The sequence below is a fragment of the Rhinoderma darwinii genome, chromosome 2 (genome assembly GCF_050947455.1).
Source record: "Rhinoderma darwinii isolate aRhiDar2 chromosome 2, aRhiDar2.hap1, whole genome shotgun sequence".
Taxonomy (NCBI): Eukaryota; Metazoa; Chordata; class Amphibia; order Anura; family Rhinodermatidae; genus Rhinoderma; species Rhinoderma darwinii.
In genome coordinates, this window is record NC_134688.1 from 26,334,294 (window position 1) to 26,353,392 (window position 19,099).

At 41.4% G+C, this 19,099-nt stretch overlaps 1 protein-coding gene across 3 annotated transcripts in view; it reads right to left on the minus strand.

Annotated features, from left to right (window-relative positions):
- MRE11 (MRE11 double strand break repair nuclease) overlaps positions 1 to 19,099 on the minus strand; it is a 297,684-nt gene that overhangs the window by 179,895 nt on the left and 98,690 nt on the right. For all 3 annotated transcript variants that reach the window (XR_012881284.1, XM_075851486.1, XM_075851485.1), the window contains 4 exons: positions 15,052 to 15,223; positions 13,536 to 13,616; positions 3,326 to 3,452; positions 417 to 523 (listed from right to left, as the gene is read on the minus strand). Coding sequence is in view for 2 of the 3 variants with exons in the window: in XM_075851486.1 (XP_075707601.1) it covers positions 417 to 523; positions 3,326 to 3,452; positions 13,536 to 13,616; positions 15,052 to 15,223 (487 nt within the window). In the remaining variant the exon portion in view is untranslated. The remainder of the gene's footprint in view (positions 1 to 416; positions 524 to 3,325; positions 3,453 to 13,535; positions 13,617 to 15,051; positions 15,224 to 19,099) is intronic.

The following is a 19,099-nucleotide window of genomic DNA, read 5'->3' on the forward strand; positions in this document are numbered from 1 at the left end:
CTATCTATCTATCTATCTATCTATCTATCTATCTATCTATCTATCTATCTATCTATCTATCTATCTATCTCATATCTATCTATCTATCTATCTCATATCTATCTATCTATCTATCTCTCTCTATATCTATCTATCTCATATCTATCTGTCTGTCTGTCTGTCTGTCTGTCTATCTATCTATCTAATCAATATACACACATACAGAAATCTAGATTTACTGCTTTGAAAAAGTATTCAACAGGATTTATTTTCAGAGCATACTGGTTTACAAAAAAAAATATCCCGGCTGAAACAAGTGTGATTTATAATCCCAAAAATATATATATATAAATACGTTTTTGAAAAATTACTTTTATAATTACTCTTTTTTTTTTTGTAATCAAAATGAATATATGTGCAATTATTTTCACATTTACCTTTTCTGCGGTCTTGAAATATTGCTTCACCAGATCTTCCACTCTCAGTGTTGCATGATCTGAAGATGATTTGCTGTCAAGTGTCCCAAAATTAATTGCCACAATGTCTGGAAAAAAACTGGAGAAGGTTAACGTGAACTCTGCACAGAAAGCACATCAGGTGTTATAAGCGGAGGTCATTACAAGAGACGTGTGACCTTGAGAATGACACAACCTACATGAGCGTCACATGTCAGAGATGTAGTATAGACCTGAAACTAATACTGCAATGTCACATAAACCAGCTACACACTGTTCATCTTAACACCACATGGTGGCATGCAAAAAATCTGTTCTTCAATGATATGAAATCCTATTCTGGAACCCTAATGCATAAAACATAGTATATAAAGCTGTCACGGGGCGCAGACTGGAACCCTACTAGATAAAAATCGTATCCATTTGACGGCTACTGTTTTCCAATGCAAATTGACCTCTCTAATATGAGGAAAAATTGGCTTCTCCCTAAGGATTTTTTTTACCTTCCTCTGCATCAACATTGCAGGAGAATAGGTTATGTCTTTTTTCAACCATCTCTTTTAATTCAGCCTGAAAATACATTTGCTTTCGCAGCAGCTGCTTGGCATTGAGTGCTGCTCCTTAGATGACGGTTTACCAGTATACCCAAGGCTTTCTCCTCCTCGGTTATCCCCAAATGTATTATATATAATGCATATGCTGCTATATCAAGACTGTGGCAGTGGGAAAAATTGCAGGAACAAAAACATTGTGCTGTGTACTCAAGAGGGAGAATTTATGTGGCAAACAAAGAGAGAGTCTAAGGGCTCATTCAGACGAGCGTGTATCATGTCCGTGTGACGGCAGTTAAATCAACGGCTGTCACACGTACTCCTGTATTTCAATGGGGCCGTTTACACGACCGTTGTTTCCACGGAGCATGTGAGGGGTCCGTGAAAAAATAGGACATGTTCTATTTTTTTGAGCTTCACTCACCTCTCCATAGACTCTAGTCTATGGGGGATCCGTGACAATGCGTCCCGCACGGGTGCACCTCAGACGTGAAAAACTGCAGTTCTTCACGTCCAAGGTTGGCCACGTTAATGTGAATGTAGCCTAAAGAGCAAATCCTCCCATATCTTCGTGGTGAGTGAGTAAAGTAACAAGCCCTTAGGATTAACAAACTGTGACCAAAGCTGTCAATACTTTCCCCTTTTCCCGCTGTATTATAAGAGTTCTTGGCTGGTAACAAGTGCCAAATTATCAGACTTTTTGGGACTATCAGATCCAGATGAAATGATTTGTTCTGTATATTTTTCTAATATTAAAAAAAATTGAATACGTTTTTTTAAGTTGAATGAACTTTAAAGTTTAAACTAATTCTAAGGTCGTTTAATCTGGTGTAATTGCTGTGAACATAACTTTAAGACCTCCATTAACTTCACTGACCGGCTATAATAGCAATCCTAAAAGCTAAAAGGAATTGCCAATTAGACCCAATAATAATTGTACCATTTATCTCTGTGTTTTGTCATTAGAATTCTAATAAAAGGGCTTATCGTAGGATTTGCTTGAATATCAATTAAAGTTGAAATACATTTGGCCAAGAACGCAAATAAATCCTATGCCTAATTTATTACGTCTAGACGAATTTAAAGGGGAAGCGGACTCCAAAATATTGGGACTCATATATCTATAAAAAATCTGGTAGAAAATGGTCTTGGTGAAGCAGAGGTGGCTTCACCATATCTATCAAATAGCAGAGACAGTTTAGTAGAATGCCAATGACAATGAAGAGTACATCTCCAGCCAAAAAAATGTAAAACTGCCTCACAGCCATCTTTGTCAGCCATGTTAGCTTTCATGGGGCTGCTTTTTCAGTCATCCAGTCACACACACACAACTGTCGTCCCCCTCAATCTTTCACTGGTAGTTTACTATATCGACAGAACCTTCCCCGTCCTAGTTTCTCACTCTGCATCGAAATGCTTGGATAAATCTATAGCTGTAAAGTGTAAAAGAGAGTAGCATCAATGACCAAATGTTAATTTATACACAAGGGATATAGGAAACAGAGAATAGCCTTGACACCACCATAAGGTTACCAGGGTTTATTTTGAAGAAGTTTTAATACAAGGAATTCTGGGACATGAAGTACAGCAATGATATTAGTGAGGAAGGAAGTAGCTAGCTTCTCCTCCTATTTAGACTTCAATAGAAAATCAATGTAGCTGGCAGCCTTGGACATAATGGCATGTAAAGAAAGGGATTTTTACCAAACATTTTTTAACGGTTTAGTGCGGCTTGTGATTTGTAGTTGGTGCATCATTGAAGACAGAATTTTGACAGGGGAACATGAATGAGGCGGGCTACACCTGGCACAGAGCGTACCCCTCTACAAACAATCTAACATTGTAATAATAGGTACTTATTAGGCTCTGCTCCCATAAGCATCATGGCTTCCTATCTTAAATATAATGGGGGTACCTGAGGCTTCTATTGGGTTTCTGCATTTAAAAAGCACAGATCAATGGAGCGGAAACCAATAGAGCGGAGAACGGCACTAGTGTAAACAGAGCCTTATTTTAGGTTATGTATGAGATTATAAGGGTATTGAAATATAAATGAATAAAAAACACATAAGAATATTGCATCTCTGGGGGTCTGTGAACTTGGACCCCAACAATTATTAGCAATAAAGTCTCATTGAAGTTTATGGCCAACCCATCAACATTAGGTCACAGATCGGGTGATCTGCCAGCCAAAAGGGACAGGTGCCAACTTTGGATATATGTCTGTGACATGTTAGAGGTCACTTTAAGTGATTACATCCGATGTCAACCGTATAAGCAGTTATATCAGAACTTATTGAAAATACAGCTCAGAGATGTTTATTAGCATCACATACTAACCGGTCTTGTCCTTCTGCTCTTTGTGTCGGAAAAAATGTATTATATCTTTGGGATTGCCAGCTTTATCCACAAACCTCTGGCAAAAACGAAGAGTGTTGAAGGGTTCAAAACCGCCCGTGTAATCCACCTGCGAGAGACAATGTGGTCACACTGAGTGCAGATACATAACAAAAAGCTCCATTTTTTTTTAACACGGGTTTTATAGCCAGTAAATATAAAATATAGCAATGTTTTAATATATTTTTATTACCTTTTGGCGGGTTTCCACTTACACTTGGAAACCATCTACGGGCTGCTGTTGACAGATCTTATAATATAGTATTTTGACAACATAATGGTGTCCTGCTGTGAATGGGCTGTGGTTCTGACTGGTTCATTAAAATGCTATTACCCATGCCGCCAGGGCCATTTACAGGTAAATAAACCAATGCAAGCTGTGCCGTGTGCATGAGACCTTACCCCATTGGGAAAAAATAGTTTGGGTGTTAAATTTAGCGATGTTTCTAATGGTCAGAGTAGATATTGTGTTTTAATCCTTGGTGTGAAAATATAAAGAAAATATACTAAAGTGTCCTATTAAGAATGGAGGAGCTTAAACAAATTGTACTCTCGCTGCTTATATAGTCGCTTCCCCCCTGAGCCGTCATTACCTATAGTGTATCTGGTTATATAATGTAGCCACTCTGGCAGTTCAAAATCTACTTCAAAATTCCTGAAAGTGTGAACTACGCCATGTGCGCCAATGTTAGTCGCCCCCCCCCCCCCCCCTCCTAGATCTGATCAGAGCAATTTGACTTAATGGGAAAGCCATTTTTTCTCAGGGATGATCTTCCTTTTAGCATAGTATCATTTACAACATAATAAACAGTTTAATATCGGGGGAACCTTGTGAGTCTGGGAAAAAAAACCCTAGGTATTATAAACTCATCCCCTTCAGTTGAAGGGATTCTCCACCTTAGACAAAGTCTTTTTGTTAGAAGGGTTATCGGACAATAAGCTGATCACAAACTTTCCCCCTGCTGGGACCCTCAGCAAACAGCTGTAATCTGTGTGGGAACCCGGCAGAAAGTGTTCAATTTCCCTGCAGCTCCCCCACAGGGGAAATTAAGAATAATACAGTACCCATTAAAATCAATGTGCTTTCTGTGTAATGCACAGACGTGTCGGGTCCTCCAGAACAAAAGAAGCTCTTTATAGCCCTTCTCCACTTCAGCTGAGGGTCCTGAAAGGGATATTTTAAAATATGGGTTTTCGTAACCAAATAATCCCTTTAAATTGTTATTTTCCCAATTGACAACCAATATGGCTGCTATCACGGCTCTGTGAGAAGCAAATCAATTATGTAGAAAATTAGGGGAGTAAATTAATCCAAAACCACAATTCTTTAGGACGAGGACAAATAAAACGGCAAACATTTTAAATAAATCTGTTAAATGGGCTCTGTCACCAGATTCTCAAATCCCTATCTCCTATTGCATGTGATCGGCGCTGCAATGTAGATAAGAGTAACGTTTTGGTTTTTTAAAAACGTTCATTTTTGGCCAAGTTATGAGCTATTTTATATTTATGCAAATGAGCTTTGAAATGGACAACTGGGCGCGTTTTTTTCGTTATGTCCAACTGGGCGTGTATTGTGTTTTTAACTGGGCGTGTTTACGTGTATGACGCTGACCAATCAGTGACCAGTCAGCGTCATACACTCCTCTCCATTGATTTACACAGCAGCGATGTGCAGCCACATACACAGAGATCAACGTTTAATCAAGTGTCCTGATAATGAATACACATGAAATCCAGCCTGGACGTCATGTGTATTCAGAATCCTGACACTTCTGACTCTTTTCTGTGAGATTCCAGCAAGTGAAACGAAATCTCGTTTACCTCCGTAATCTCGTGAGATTACGAGTGGCTTGCTGGAATCTCACAGAAAAGAGTCAGAAGTGTCAGGATTCAGAATACACATGACGTCCAGGCTGGATTTCATGTGTATTCATTATCAGGACACTTGATTAACGTTGATCTCTGTGTATGTGGCTGCACATCGCTGCTGTGTAAATCAATGGAGAGGAGTGTATGACGCTGACTGGTCACTGATTGGTCAGCGTTATACACGTAAACACGCCCAGTTAAAAACACAATACATGGACATAACGAAAAAAACGCGCCCAGTTGTCCATTTCAAAGCTCATTTGCATATATATAAAATAGCTCATAACTTGGCCAAAAATTAACGTTTTTAAAAAAAGAAAAACGTTGCTGTTATCTACATTGCAGCGCCGATCACATGCAATAGGAGATAGGGGTTTGAGAATCTGGTGACAGAGCCTCTTTAAATACTATCAATTGGATTTTAGGCGCTTAGAAATAAAATGCCCTCTGTTCTAATAAACAGTAAGTGCGTCTCTGTGTAAATTATTGTAGTTTGTACATATTATTTATTCCTATAATAATAATAATAATAATAAATCTGTTTAATAAAAATAGCGGATTGGGAAATAATAGCCACAAGTGAGTGGACGGCGCGGAATGGCCCTGCACGTGTTGACAGATCATTTTTCAATTATTTATAAAGATGTTGTTGACCCTGGAATTAACCCCTTACCATCCTAGATATAATCCAGGGATAATAGATATTAGCGCACCCTAGAGCACCATGGATAAGGAATATGGCTATTATATCTGCTCTGTGGCTTGAATAGCAAGTGGTTTGTATATTAAAGAGGCTCTGTCACCAGATTTTGCAGCCCCTATCTGCTATTGTAGCAGATCGGCGCTGCAATGTAGATTACAGTAACGTTTTTATTTTTTAAAAACGAGCATTTTTGGCCAAGTTATGACCATTTTCGTATTTATGCAAATGAGGCTTGCAAAAGTACAACTGGGCGTGTTGAAAAGTAAAAGTCCAACTGGGCGTGTATTATGTGCGTACATCGGGGCGTGTTTACTACTATTACTAGCTGGGCGTTGTGTATAGAAGTGTCATCCACTTCTCTTCACAACGCCCAGCTTCTGGCAGTGCAGCACTGTGACGTCACTCACAGGTCCTGCATCGTGTCGGCACCAGAGGCTACAGTTGATTCTGCAGCAGCATCAGCATTTGCAGGTAAGTAGCTACATCGACTTACCTGCAAACGCCGATGCTGCTGCAGAATCATCTGTAGCCTCTGGTGCCGACACGATGCAGGACCTGTGAGTGACGTCACAGTGCTGCACTGCCAGAAGCTGGGCGTTGTGAAGAGAAGTGGATGACACTTCTATACACAACGCCCAGCTAGTAATAGTAGTAAACACGCCCCGATGTACGCACATAATACACGCCCAGTTGTACTTTTACTTTTCAACACGCCCAGTTGTACTTTTGCAAGCCTCATTTGCATAAATACGAAAATGGTCATAACTTGGCCAAAAATGCTCGTTTTTTAAAAATAAAAACGTTACTGTAATCTACATTGCAGCGCCTATCTGCTGCAATAGCAGATAGGGGCTGCAAAATCTGGTGACAGAGCCTCTTTAAGTGGAGTTCCAAAAACCGGATTGATTTACTGTGTTGTGTGTGACAAAGTGGGGGGCCATTGTATGTGATATATGTATTGATTGCTTGCTTGCTACAAAGTTTGCAAAAGTGACATAATTTGTAACCCTTTTTCCTTTGCAGTTTCCGGAGTAGCTGAGTAAGGGGGAGGGCTTAGCTGCTACCAGGTGGTATAAATCAGGCCTCACTACTCTGTAGAGCCTGCTCTGTGGCTTGAATATCAAGTGGTTTGTATATTAAGTGGAGTTCCAAAAACCGGAGTTCAAAAGAGGAGTTAAAGCCCAAGTAAGTGCTCTTCTACTTCTTTATCTTTTTGATTAACACCTGTTCGCTGTTTTTTTTTTGTAACTGGGATAATGGACAGCAAGATTGGAGGTTTTCTTCAGTGCACAGTTTGCCATATGTATGCACGACTGGAGCCGGAGTTCCAGGGTGAATATCTCTGTGGCAGATGTGAGCATATTGTTCACCTGGAAGCTCGTATTAGAGATCTGGAGGAGCAGAATGCAACACTGAGGAGGATAGACAATTTTGAACGGAGCTTGCTGCTCACAGAGCATGCAGTTAGTGGGTTACAACTGGAGGGTGAAGACATGGGTGAGCAGGATCAGGTAAGTAGCTGGGTTAATGTAGTTAGGGGCAGTAGAAAGGGGTCAAAGACAAGGAAGGCCGATCCGGTTTCTGACATTCCAGGCAAAATTGCCAAGTTGGGTGATGATGCGAGGGTGTCAGTCTCAGAAATGGCAGCCCTAGTGGATACTGATCTCCCTAACAGCCGGGAGAACAGCCCAGCTAGTAGTCGGCGGGATGGTAATGCAGGTAAGCCAAGACAATTGATAGTCGTAGGGGATTCTATAATCAGGAAGACGGATAGAATTATTTGTCGCCAAGACCACCTCAACCGAATGGTTTGCTGTCTCCCTGGTGCCAGGGTTCGGCATGTGGTGGAACGGGTGGACAAATTGCTGGGAGGGGCTGGTGATGATCCAGCTGTCGTGGTCCATGTCGGTACCAACGACAGAATAAATGGTAGGTGGAGGAGCCTTAAGAATAATTTTAAAGAACTAGGCTACAAGCTGAAGGGAAGGACCTCCAAGGTTGTATTCTCAGGAATACTGCCTGTGCCATGCGCATCACAGGAAAGACAGCGGGATCTCAGGGAGTTAAATGCATGGCTGAAGTCTTGGTGTAGAGGAGAAGGATTTGGGTTCCTAGAGCACTGGGCTGACTTTTCATTGGGGTACAAACTGTATTCTGCAGATGATTTGCACCTAAATGGAAGGGGGTCCGCTGTGCTGGGGGAGAGAATTCTAGCTGGGGTGGCGGAGTATTTAAACTAGGGCTGAGGAGGGAGGTCAATGTAGAAAAAAAAGGGGTAGCCAGGTTAGAGAGGGGTCAGACTATATTGGTGGGGGGAGAAACAGAATGTGGGGAGAGGACTAGACAACAAGATAAGGAGATCCTTTCGTTACAAAACATAAGTGTAAATAAAAAGGACCGATTAATGTCAAATCACATTTCTGATAATAAAAGTGAAAAACTGACAGGCAAGTTAAAGTGTATGTTCACAAATGCCAGAAGTCTAGCAAGCAAAATAGGGGAGCTGGAGGCCTTGATACTGGAAGAAAATATAGATATAGTTGGTGTTGCTGAAACATGGCTGGACTCTTCACATGACTGGGCTGTAAATCTACAGGGTTTTACACTTTTTCGTAAAGACAGGACAAATAGGAAAGGTGGTGGTGTATGTCTGTATGTGAGAAGTGATATGAAGGCGAGTGTGAAAGAGACAATAGTGGGTGAAGACTGTGAGGAGGTTGAAACCTTGTGGGTGGAACTAGAAAGGGAGGTAAACACTGAAAAAATTACTTTTGGTGTAATCTATAGACCCCCCAATATAACTGAGGAGATGGATGTTCAGCTATATAAACAGATGGAGCGGGCTGCACAGGCGGGTACTGTAGTGATAATGGGAGATTTTAATTTCCGGGATATTAATTGGTGTCATGGTTCGGCTTCAACTGCAAAGGGGAGACATTTCCTCAACCTGTTGCAGGAAAATTTTATGGGCCAGTTTGTGGAAGACCCGACTAGAGGTGAAGCTCTGTTGGATCTGGTCATTTCTAATAATGCAGATCTTGTTGGGAATGTCAATGTTCGTGAAAACCTCGGTAACAGTGATCACAATATAGTTACATTTTACCTATACTGTAAAAAACAAACGCAGGCTGGGAGGGCAAAAACATTTAATTTTAAGAAAGCCAATTTCCCCAGGATGAGGGCTGCAATTCAGGATATGGACTGGGAAGAACTAATGTCAAATAATGGGACAAATGATAAATGGGAGATTTTCAAATCTACTTTGAGTTATTATAGTGCAAAATTTATTCCTACAGGTAATAAGTATAAACGACTCAAATTAAACCCCACATGGCTTACACCTTCTGTGAAAGGGGCAATACATGACAAAAAAAGGGCATTTAAAAAATACAAATCTGAGGGTACAGCTGTAGCCTTTGTAAAATATAAAGAGCTTAATAAAATCTGTAAAAATGTAATAAAATTAGCAAAAATACAAAATGAAAGGCAGGTGGCCAAGGATAGTAAAACAAATCCCCAAAAATTCTTCAAGCATATAAATGCAAAAAAGCCAAGGTCTGAACATGTAGGACCCCTAGATAATGGTAATGGGGAGTTGATCACAGGGGATCAAGAGAAGGCAGAGTTACTAAATGGGTTCTTTAGCTCTGTATATACAACAGAAGAAAGAGCAGCTGATGTAGCCGCTGCCAGTGCTGTTAATATATCAGTTGATATACTGAATTGGATGAATGTAGAGATGGTCCAAGCTAAATTAAATAAAATAAATGTGCACAAGGCCCCGGGACCAGATGGGTTACACCCTAGAATTCTTAAAGAGCTTAGTTCAGTTATTTCTGTCCCCCTTTTCATAATATTCAGAGATTCTCTAGTGACTGGTATAGTGCCAAGGGACTGGCGCAGGGCAAATGTGGTGCCTATTTTCAAAAAGGGCTCTAGGTCTTCCCCGGGTAATTATAGACCAGTAAGCTTAACATCCATCGTGGGGAAAATGTTTGAGGGGCTATTGAGGGACTATATACAGGATTATGTGACAATAAATAGTATTATAAGTGACAGCCAGCACGGTTTTACTAAGGACAGAAGTTGTCAAACTAACCTAATCTGTTTTTATGAAGAGGTGAGCAGAAGTCTAGACAGAGGGGCCGCTGTGGATTTAGTGTTTTTGGACTTTGCAAAGGCATTTGACACTGTCCCCCATAGACGCCTAATGGGTAAATTAAGGACTATAGGTTTAGAAAATATAGTTTGTAATTGGATTGAGAATTGGCTCAAGGACCGTATCCAGAGAGTTGTGGTCAATGATTCCTTCTCTGAATGGTCACCGGTTATAAGTGGTGTACCCCAGGGTTCAGTGCTGGGACCACTATTATTCAACTTATTGATTAATGATATAGAGGATGGGATTAATAGCACTATTTCTATTTTTGCAGATGACACCAAGCTATGTAATATAGTTCAGACTATGGAAGATGTTCGTGAATTACAGGCAGATTTAAACAAACTAAGTGTCTGGGCGTCCACTTGGCAAATGAAGTTTAATGTAGATAAATGTAAAGTTATGCATCTGGGTACCAACAACCTGCATGCATCATATGTCCTAGGGGGCGCTACACTGGCGGATTCACTTGTTGAGAAGGATCTGGGTGTACTTGTAAATCATAAACTCAATAACAGCATGCAGTGTCAATCAGCTGCTTCAAAGGCCAGCAGGATATTGTCGTGTATTAAAAGAGGCATGGACTCGCGGGACAGGGATGTAATATTGCCACTTTACAAAGCATTAGTGAGGCCTCATCTAGAATATGCAGTTCAGTTCTGGGCTCCAGTTCATAGAAAGGATGCCCTGGAGTTGGAAAAAATACAAAGAAGAGCAAGGAAGCTAATAAGGGGCATGGAGAATTTAAGTTATGAGGAAAGATTGAAAGAATTAAACCTATTTAGCCTTGAAAAAAGACGACTAAGGGGGGACATGATTAACTTATATAAATATATTAATGGCACATACAAAAAATATGGTGAAATCCTGTTCCTTGTAAAACCCCCTCAAAAAACAAGGGGGCACTCCCTCCGTCTGGAGAAAAAAAGGTTCAAGCTGCAGAGGCGACAAGGCTTCTTTACAGTGAGAACTGTGAATTTATGGAATAGCCTACCGCAGGAGCTGGTCACAGCAGGGACAGTAGATGGCTTTAAAAAAGTGTTAGATAATTTCCTAGAACAAAAAAATATTAGCTCCTATGTGTAGAAATTTTTCCTTCCCTTTTCCCTTCCCTTGGTTGAACTTGATGGACATGTGTCTTTTTTCAGCCGTACTAACTATGTAACTATGTAACTATGTAACCCCTTCCCTACCCCACCAGAGATACTGGTGCGTATTACCTGCTAAACCACTGGGGATATGATCAGGAATACGATCACTAACTCTTCAACCATTCAATGCAAAAATGTATGATAAAGTATTTGTAGAAAGTTGATAAGGTCACTATTATGGATTGGGGGGGGGGGAGGGGGTTCCTGTCTCCAAACAGGGGGAACAGCACGCTTACAAAGACCCCCTCCAAGAAACTGGTGTTTGCTCCGGTTTACCTTGTGTACTAATCCTGGAAGGTAAAGGAAAGTGACTTTCGGAGCAACATATGGTGATGGCTGACCAAAGAACGTTGACCAGGGCATCCAAAATGTCTGACCATGTTTACACAACATCCATGGCCCCAGTTAGTGAGAATTGAGCATCTCTGGAGCATAAACTAATAATATAACAAGTGAAATACTAAGCAGACCGGCAGAACACTCATGAGACATATAAAAGATATTATTTCGCTGGTAAGACGCTTTAAACAATAATAAAGTCTGAGCGTGGGATGTTAATACAGACATTTATAATCTGCTTAAATGTATTCACGCACGTCGCTATAATCAACTCTGTATGAATACAGCATTAAAAGAGATTACAAATAAATAAAATACCCCTTTTTATAAATTTTATATATTACAAATCCAGAATTATGTTGAAATAGGCCAGAACATGGGTCTCCCAAAAGAATGAGGTCTATATGCCCTAATAGGACCAATGGCAGCCTGTCCTGAGCGACAACTCAAAAAACTGTCCTGTCCAACATTTAGTGTGGATTATATATATATATATACACACACACACACACACACACACACATACACACACACACACATACACACACACACACACACACACATATACATACATACACACACACATACATACATACATACATACACACACACATACACACACACACACACACACACACACACATACCTACAAACACACTGTATATATACACTTTATTAGAGGCACCTGCCCTTACACTTACACGGTTGGATTTCTGTATAGAAATTAGACACGTGACCCCGGATGCCGCGTAAAATCATGTGAGCAAGTTTTCTATGGATCCATTTAAGTGTGAATCCACATTCGAATGGGAAAATAGAGTGATCTGAATGACTTGGACCAAAGCATAGTCATCAGTTCTAGACTAGCCGGTATTGCAAAAACTGCCAACCTTGTGGGTTTTTCATGTGCACCGGTGTCAAGGATATACCGAGAATGATGTGATCGAGGAATGACATCCAGCGAAAAGGGATCCTGTGGACGTCAACATCTCATCAACAAAAGAGGCCAGAGGAGCACGTCAAGAATCATTCTGCCAAACAAGCGGGCGCAGCCCAGATAATAGCAGCCAAACAAAACGCTGGTGCTCCAACTAACGTGCCCAAAAACAGAAATGGAAGACTCCAGAGGGAAAAAGAGCGCAAAATGGGATCGCTGAGCAGTGGAAAAACATTGCCTGGTCAGATGAATACGGATTTCTGCGGCACCATGCTGATGGTAGGGTCACGATTTGGCGCGAGCAGCATGAAGCGATGGACCCTTCCTGTCAGGTGTAAACAGTCCAGGCTGGTGGAGGTGAAGTAATGGTGTGGGGAATGTTTTCTTGGCACATCCTGGGTCCTATGATACCTGTGGACGTTTGAACAGGAGGGCTTACCTGAGTATTGTGGCCGAAAAAGTTCATCCCTTCATGGCGGCTGTTTACCCTATGGCAGGAGGACACATCAACTGTGAGAAGCTATCCTGTCCGTATGGGCCGATATACCTGTCCGAACGATTTTAACCCCTAGTGGAATCTATGCCACGATGAATTGCTGCGGTTCTGAAGACCAAAGGAGGTCCACTGTACTACAAGATGGGTGTCTCTAATAAAGGGGCCATCTTTTTTTGTTATCGTTTTTTTTTGTTGTATTTATTTTTATTCTGTTTTCTCTACATGATCGTGGGGCAGCCATCTGGCTCGAATTTCTGCACTGAGCTCAGATTTTTGCTTTACAGCCGGCACCAAGGTATATGAGAAACCTCAGTCAGAAAACGATCCATTGACTACGATAGGGGAGTGTGAAGGAGGGGAGTCCATAACCTACTGCCAATGGTGGATCCCGCAGCATTTGGATTAAATAAAACCGGAGTTCCCTCAATATAGCGATAGGACATCTATAACCCAATGTCACCCACATTTTCTGGATTGTGATGCATTTCAAACTTACCCGCAATCTGATCAAAGGTTTATCTGGTATACGAGCATTTCCCAGACGCTCCCGTTCAGCCATGTCCAACATCCCCTCTATCTGCAAGAAACAAAATAATCAAACCATTATCCAGGTTATTTCACTATTGTGCCACTTCTTGGTGTAGTGTCTTTCAGTTCGTCCCCATAATCCCCTTACTCATGACTCCTTGTTATCAAAAGACCCTTGATGGGTAAGTTCACACGGCACTTTCTTGTCTGGCAGAAAAAAAAACAGCCTCAAAATTCATTCAGGAATTTTAAGGCCCTGTTCACATGAATTTTTTTGGCGCCGTTTTTGACGCGGAAACCGCACCGGAAACTGTCCGAAAACGCCTCCGATCTATTTCAATGGGAGGTGGAGGCGTTTTTTTCCCGCAAGTGGAAAAATAACGGTCGTGGGAAAAAGAAGCGTCATGCCCCTTCTTCAGGCTCTTCCATCTCTGACCTCGCATTGACATCAAAGGGAAGCGGAGAAAGCAGTTTTTGCTGCGTTTTTTTCCCGCGCCGCTCCATGGCCGTGGCAAAACAAAACGCTCCGAAAAAATGAAGCAAGTTTTCTGCCAGCAGGTCAAAATCTGGCTCAAAATTTCTGAAGGAATTTAGTTTCGGTTTGGCTTTTTCCAGAAAGCCGATGTATCGGAGTACGAGCTCATAGACTTTCTAATGAGCCCGTACTCCGATACATTTATTTCCGGAAAAAGCCGAACAGACATAAAGCAGCTGAGCGCTCGCACGAGCGCATCTGCCGCTTCGTTTGAGCGATTGGTAGGGATCTCAGTGCTCGGACCCCCACCAAACCAAACTTCTAACATGTCACTGTGACATGTCTGAAGTTTGTCAAACGTTTAGTTACCCTTTAAAGCATAGGGGCTTTGAGAATATTCCCCCCGATGTGCTGTGCATGGCTCAGTCAGCAGCGAGCCTTTCCCCCTCAAGTTTCGTCCACATAGAGTCTTCAGAGGTTTGGCCAATGACCTGAATGTCTTATTTTAATAGCTAGCTCATTATAGATACATAGAAGAATATGGACAGTAGGGGCTGCTCATTGGTGTGAACGTTCTCAATGATTTGGCATCGTTGCCAGTCAATCATAATGGAAAAATAGTGCCATCCCGGCTCAGCCATGATGGTATTGCAGCTCATCCTCATTCACTAGAATTGGGGCTGAGCTGCAATACCACATATAGAACAGAGACAAGAGTGGCGCTGTTTCTGAGAAAATGATTTTCTAATCCCGAACAATGTAAGTTTCTCAGTAACTATGAGCGTGCATTATTATTCCTGGCTGGCATACCGGCAGTGTAGTTGATGGTGCTTGTCTCTACTATAAAGTGCTTTTCTGCTTATAACTGGGGGGAGAAAAGACTCTGAGGCTTTTTTAAGTTTTATATAACTAAAATAAATTCTAAGCACATACGAAAATCCATAAATAAATGTATGCAACAAAGAGACGTAAACAAGGCAGCCGCAGGCATCCAAAGCAGCTACCGTACCTTCTCTATACAGAAGTTTTCTATGTCCTGAGTCACTTTGGGATTGTCTGGATTGAACAGGTCCGGATGATCGGCCAATACGACGTCTTCGAAGAAGAACTGACGCACAGTCTGGAGGGGGATTTTCTGCATGTTCATTTTCTTGTGTTTGATTCGTAATAATCCCACATGTCTGCAATAAAGAAGAACAAAAATAACGTAGAAAGAGAAGGATAGAGAATAATACAAGATCTAGGACTGTGGGATCAAAGGCTTCTGCTGCATCACATCACAATGAAAGGGATTCAACACCAAACGCCACCTGTAAACAGAAGCCCTTGAGTAGTCCTATTCAGTTGTCCATTTCGGGCATGAAAAAAGTGACCACTAGGAGGCGAACATTACATATCGATAAATGCAGCTCCTATTGAACTAAATAATAAATCCATATGCGGTCAGCTCCCCCTAGTGGCGGCTGCAAGCAACCAGAATTTTATCATTTAACTCTATGAATGTGTGACAGGGGATTTGGAGCTCTTTATAAAAAAAAAATAGAGCTCTAATCCCAGTAAACAAAATATTATTAAATTAATCAGCAAGGACTTTTGGACCTACTCAGAGCAGGGGGGGGACACAATAGGTGTAAAATAAAGGAAATGTCTGGTTTCAGCAAATTAATGTCATTTTTTTTGTACAATTAAAAGTTAAGACAATTTTCTAATATACTTTCTGTATTAACTTCTCACGGTTTTCAAGAACTCTGCTTGCTGTTATTCAGTAGGAACATTCATTGTTTACTTCCAGTGGATAAAATTCTGTACGGAAACCTTGCACAACGGAGATAAACAGAAACCATTTGCACCGGATCGGTCACCAATGAAATCAATGGTGATGCAAACCTATGGTTTCTGTTTGTTTCAGTCAGGGTACTGGTCTGTCTGGACGCTATGACGGAACGTCAGAACGGAACGAAGCCTTATCCAGTTATCTTTCATAAAAAAATTAACGTTATGTACACTTTTGCAACCAAGTTTTGTGTTTTTATTGCGGTGTTTACTTTTTTTTTTTAAGTAGTTTTTTTACATTGTAGGTTTTGATGTATTTTTGGTTTTGTTTTTTCTTCGTTTTTCAGTAGAACAGGGGCACCACCGTAAATACTGTGCATGGGGCCTAACCTCTTTCCAAATTTAATTTAGCCATCTAGCCATATATTTTTTCCAAATTCCCTGTTGTCTCTAGCAGCTTTCTGAGATGGTGCCCGATGAGCCGGGCGATGGGTGGTACGAGACGCTCTCATTGGCTACTTAAATTACATAAGGAGACTGGGAGCCAGGACACAAGCTATTTACTCCGGCCTTCAAACTATGTATTGCCAACCAGGCCATGAGGTAGGACTTGGCAGCCATTACTGGAAAGACGTCTCAGAAATGTGGAGATCCGGACATGTCACCCTATTTTTGTCCTCCCCCACGTAGTCACCCGGTGATCATTTTCACCAGGTTTCCAAGGAGAGAGGCTGAAAATGGGAAGTAGGAACAGCAAAAAAAAAAAATAAAAAATCGTCAGGATCTAGTGCAATATCCGAAGCTGAACGAGAGCCGGGAGCGAGGAAGGGAAGTGCGAGCATCATTTTTTTTTTTATCTGGCGTCTGAATTAAAGTAGGGATCTGATCCGGGGTCTAAATTAATTATAGGGGTTCTGTTCTGGCTTCGGAATATATTATAGGGGGTTTGGTCTCAGGTGTAAATATATGTAGGGGTCCAGTCTGGGGTCTGAATATATTAAGGTAGGGGTCTGACCTGGGGTTTAAATTAAGCAAGGGGTCTGATCTGGGGTCTGAATTAAGGTAGGGGTCTGATTTGGAATCAGAATTAAGGTAGGGGTCTGATTTGGAATCAGAATTAAGGTAGGGGTCTGATTTGGAATCAGAATTAAGGTAGGGGTCTGATTTGGAATCAGAATTAAGGTAGGGGTCTGAATTAAGGTAAGGGTCTGATCTGGGGTCTGAATTAAGGTAAGGGTCTGATCTGCGGTCTGAATTAAGGTAAGGGTCTGATCTGGGGTCTGAATTAAGGTAGGGGTCTGATCTGCGGTCTGAATTAAGGTAGGGGTCTGATCTGGGGTCTGAATTAAGGTAGGGGTCTGATCTGCGGTCTGAATTAAGGTAGGGGTCTTGTCTGTGGTCTGAACACATTATAGGGGTTCTGATCTGTGGTCGGAATATATTATACGAGGTCTGGTCTCGGGTGTTAATACATTTAGGGGTCTGGTCTGGGGTCTGAATATATTTAGGGGATCTGGTGTAGGTCTGATATTAATATAGTGTCTGATCTGGGGTTTGAAATTAATGTAGCGGTCTAGTCTGGAGTCTGATATTAATATAGAGTGTATGGTCCGGGGTCTGCTCGAGCTTCACCCTTTGAAAGGTTTTCCCGGGTTGATATCTCTGAAGATCCCACCACGGAAACCAGGGATTCTGCGCAACCGACTTTGGGAAACGCTCCGCTATGACACACAGCTACCAAAGCGGTTTGCAGCTACAAAAAAGGAAACTCATTATTGTAATTAATTTCAAACAGTTAAAAAGATTTCTGCCAGCAAAAAAGCCCTCCGCTCCATCCATGAAGCAGATCTTGTAACGTAATTTCTGTACTTCGTGTTATGCCTGGGAGGCGACTGTGACCGAGCGGATTTTGTAATAGAACAATACACAGGGAATTTATACTGAGCGAGTGAAATAACATTACAGAACATTACCGGCCACAACAGAACGAACAAATGTCAGCGAAGACATAACGTATCCGCAGAGAACATCACAGCTGATCCCCATAGTGCTCATAGCTGGGACTTTATCATGGTGTGAAAACAAAATGTGATACTGTTAAAAGGCAAGTAAATGTCATTTGCATGACCGAGCTCAAGAGATTAGAAGACGAGACCGCCAGTCCCAATGCACATTAATCCTTGTTTATTAAAATTAACCAAAAAAAAAAAAAAAAGGCCTTGTAGCCCATAGCAACCAATCACAGCTCAGCTTTCATTTCTTAAAGGGATTGAATGAGATTAGAAAAAGATGGCTGCAGTGTTCCAGGAACAGACTCGGCCTTGTCCTTAGACAGTGTGTTTCTTGCGCTCAGACTTTTCACATTTATGCGGCTGAGCTCCAATAGGAAGGAGACAGAAGCGTTTTTATAATCTTATACAACCCCTTTAAGAAATGAAAGCAGATCACTGATTGGTCGCTATGGGTGACAAGTCCAGTTTTTCTGTTAGTTTTGATAAATGAAGCTCCACATGTTGGTCCCGTATTTTCTCATAAGACATTGAAGGAGTTGTCTGGGATTAAGGCAACATACGGGACTCTTAAGGCCGCTGTGTCCTCCATTCCTGTGGCCACATGTGAGCATTGTGGCGACTGTACGTGCCGTGGCTGTATATTGTAAAGAGTGCTCTATACAGTGGTCACATGACCGCATCCTCCCATAGATCTGGCGATGTATTATACAGAATCATATAGGTCACGGACTATAATGACGAGATGAGGTCACATGGCCACCTTATACAATACATGGAAATCATCAACAAGCCGGCTAGTTTCTACTGATTGTTATTCTGGCCTTAATTTTACTTTCATTATAGGTTTTTTGTATCTCAGTTTAGTACTTTGAGTGCACAAGGATGTATTAATCTACATGGCTTATGGGTCACATTGGCTACTTGATACCCACACGCAGCCCTGATCTTTAAAGGTAACATGTCAGTAGTTTTGGAGCCACTAAACCACCAGCATTTAGTTATGGAGATGGGGGTTTAGTGTTCCAAACCTGCCCACATCAAAAACGTCTCTTTTAGGAATAGTTAGTAAAGTAAATTACAACTTAAAGAGAACCTTTCACCTCCCCATACATGTGTTGCTGAGTGCAGCATGTAATGGTCAGGGCTGCACAAACCCTGGGGCACTTTACATTTTTTTCCTACCCTCCTCCGTTATTTAGATATCAGTGCCGTTATATTTGGCGCCCAATATTTAAATAACCCCCTGAACTGTCAATGGGGCGTGTAATGGCA